This window comes from Polypterus senegalus, chromosome 4, assembly GCF_016835505.1.
Source record: "Polypterus senegalus isolate Bchr_013 chromosome 4, ASM1683550v1, whole genome shotgun sequence".
In the NCBI taxonomy this organism is placed as follows: domain Eukaryota; kingdom Metazoa; phylum Chordata; class Cladistia; order Polypteriformes; family Polypteridae; genus Polypterus; species Polypterus senegalus.
In genome coordinates, this window is record NC_053157.1 from 243,561,166 (window position 1) to 243,564,480 (window position 3,315).

Below are 3,315 nucleotides of genomic sequence, written 5' to 3' on the forward strand. Positions count from 1 at the left end.
GTGATGGAAGCAGTGGCTGAGTTATACCCAGAAAAACTTGATCTTTTTAATATGATACGTCTTGCGCTAAATACTGTTCATCAGGTCAAAAATATGGGAAATAGCATATCGAGCAAGTTGTAGAAAAAGCCCAATGTTTAAGTCGGGATTCTCTCACGCTGGATGAACCAACTGATGTCTGTAAGACCTCGAAACTCGTATTTGTTCGTGGTGTCGACGATTAACTTAATGTCACACAGGAATTAGCGTCACTTTACAGCATGCACGGCACTACAACAGGAAAGGATATCGAAATTCAAAAAACACTAACAGAATATCATTTGGATTGGAAACGTCTGATGTGCGTGACAGCTGATGGAGGAAAAAACATGTCTGGTATGACTTTGGTTGGACAAATCACAAAAGAGTATGAGGATGCAGGAATATCAAACCCAATATTTCTTCACTGTGTTATCCACCAACAATCACTCTGTGCAGAATACGTTGATATGAGCTGTGTCTTCAAACCTGTTATTTCGATGATAAATTTAATTAGCTCTCATGCACTTCATCATCGCCAGTTTCGGTCTTTTCTCAAGGATTGTGATTCCGAGTGTTGACTTGACATTTTATACTGCAGTTCGATGGCTTAGCTGTGGAAAGGGTCTTTCATCTCAAGAATGAAACTAATATTTCTTACCAAGAAAAACTATTAAGAACCACTTTTATCAGAGGCCGAGTGGCTTTGGAAATTGGAATTTTCTGAAGATCTGGGGCCTCTTGTATAAACGGTGCGTACGCACAGATGTGTTGCATAAGAACTTTTCCACGTTCAAATCGCGATGTATAAAACCTACACGTGGCGTAAAGCCACGCACTTTTCCATGGTACCTCATACCCTGTCGTACGCAAGTTCTCCGCTCGGTTCTGCAGACTGGCGGCACCCAGCGTCAAAGCAGTGCTACTGTTCCTGTGTGGTTAACCTATTCTTAGATCCACATCCACGACGGCAGCTTTATCAAATACACTGAACTTAACCGCATACCATTCATAAATTTAAGGGACCTGATAGTAATCAACCTGTAACAATATAACGGTGCACAGAATGGCCAAACTATTCCACTGGCATGGCTGCTTTAGTGTTGCTAGAGGACCTCGCAAATGGAAGGCTTAGAAAAGAACGCGCATTCCGAGATCATACTGGTTTCTTGGCACATGATGATGACTGGCTTCTAAGTCGGTTTAGATTTCCAAGAGCGATCCTCTTGGCGCTGTGTGCTGAACTGGTGCCAGCTTTACAAAGGCAGACTGTGAGGAATTGTGCTCTACCTGCTCCTTTGCAAGTTTTGTCCACTCTCGGGTTTTTAGCCACAGCTGCTTTTCAGTGTGAACTGGCTGACCGATGCAGTATGTCTCAGTCATCACTGAGTCGTGCCATGCCAGCTGTATGGGATGGTATTATCCGCTTGTCAAGCAGATATATATTATTTCCGTACACTACGGTTGAACAGGCAAACATGAAAGCACAATTTGTAGCAATGTCCGGTTTTCCCAATGTAATCGGAGCGGTCGACTGCACACACATTGCTATAAAGGCACCTTCACAGAATTAATTTGTGTATGTGAATAGAAAGCATTTTCACTCTATTAATGTGCAGGTCATCAGTGATGCAAAAATGCACCTCACGAATGTTGTTGTGAGATGGCCTGGCTCAACTCGTGATTCATTCATCCTGAGACATAGTAGTGTGGGGAACAAACATGAAAATGGTGCTGTGCGTGATGGCTGGCTTCTCGGTAAGATAAGACATTTATTACCATTTTGGTTACAGTTGTACATTATCTGTATGATGTAACCATATAACACAATTACTTAGGTGACAGTGGGTACCCGCTGAAGACGTGGCTCCCCACCCCTCTCGCCAACCCACTGACTGAACAAGAGCGACGTTATACTGACCTCCAGCTTAAGGGCCGTTGGTGCTGCCTGGATAAGACTGGTGGAGTGCTGCTCTATAGTCCACAGAAAGTGTGTCACATCGTGCAAGCATGTAGCATTCTACATAATATGGCACTCATTTGCACCTGAAGAGATGCGGTATGATGAACCTGACCCGGGACCACAAAATAATCAGCCACACCAGACAGCATTACAATGTCGAATGAATATAATAAACAGAATGTAAAAACAGGTAAGCAGAATCATCATTTATTTTTTCACCAAATCAGTCAATTTTTCGCTAATGTCATGCAATATGGCCTTGATATTTCTTAGTTCATTGGCCACATCTCTCAATGCATCCACCAATGCATTTTGTGATTCTAGGACTGCATCAATCAGCACACGGCCAGATGATCGCCCACCAGTTTCCGAGGCAGGGGCGTGTGAGCAGCCAGCGCCCGAAGATGTAGTCGGCACAGAAGCAGCACCATCATCGCCCGGAACAACATTGCCCTCATTTGGGTCAGCTTTTGTTCTATTGTCTAGAAGTAAATAAACAGTAATGAATACCTGATTGTTTGTCTTATTACTCATGCAAAGTATTTACACGAGTATGGATCATGGTAGTCAAAAAAGAAATAAAAACTTACCGGCACCTGCGGTAATGTCAGAATCTCCCTCACCTGCAGGTAGAATGCCGACAATGAGTGTGTCATCAATAATTGCTGCAACTCGCTGCTCAAATGGTGTGAGCTCCGGGAGTTCAGTGTCTTCTCCAGTGGAGCTAACATGAAGACGATGAGCTGCCACTCTCCTTTTCACGGCAACTTTGATGTCTGACCACTTCTTTTTTAATTGGCTCACAGTACGATCTTCTGCCCCAGCACTCTTGACTGCGGCCGCCACGCTATGCCACTCCATCACTTTCGTTTTGTTGCTAATGCCACTTCCTAAGTTGCCAAATAAAACATTTTTTCTGGCCTCTATTTCAGCTAGCAGGACCTCCATTTCACATTCGCTGAAGTTGTGTGTGTGTGTTGTGTTGTTGGTGTGTGTGTTTTTTTTTTTTCTTCATGTGCTTTCGCCATTGTCTTGCTGAAGCGCTGAAGGGAAGGGACTATTTATATTGATTTGCATATTCAAAGAGGCGTAATTCTGGGAGGAGTTGGGGTGGGGCAGTAAGCGCGTGCACGAGCGTTAATTTCCACACTGACTGGGATTTATAGCGGAAGAACGTGGAAGTTGGAGTATGCACAGATTCCTGCATCTGGAATTTTCTGTGCGTAAGCACATTTCGGCTTTTGTGCTTACGCCATGTTATAGTGCGAATTTTACGCACGGCGTTATAATAAGGCCCCTGGTGAACCACATGAAAAATTTGAATGTAAAGTTGC

General features: G+C 43.7%; 1 protein-coding gene across 1 annotated transcript; it reads right to left on the minus strand.

The window, feature by feature from the left end:
- Positions 1-2,188: 2,188 nt before the first annotated feature.
- Positions 2,189-2,950, minus strand: LOC120528382 (nuclear apoptosis-inducing factor 1-like). The gene is made up of 2 exons (XM_039752540.1): positions 2,572-2,950; positions 2,189-2,463 (listed from the first exon to the last, which is right to left on the minus strand). The coding sequence occupies exons 1-2, from the start codon at positions 2,927-2,929 to the stop codon at positions 2,189-2,191; spliced, it is 633 nt and encodes a 210-aa protein (XP_039608474.1). The 5' UTR covers positions 2,930-2,950.
- Between the last annotated feature and the right edge of the window lie 365 nt (positions 2,951-3,315).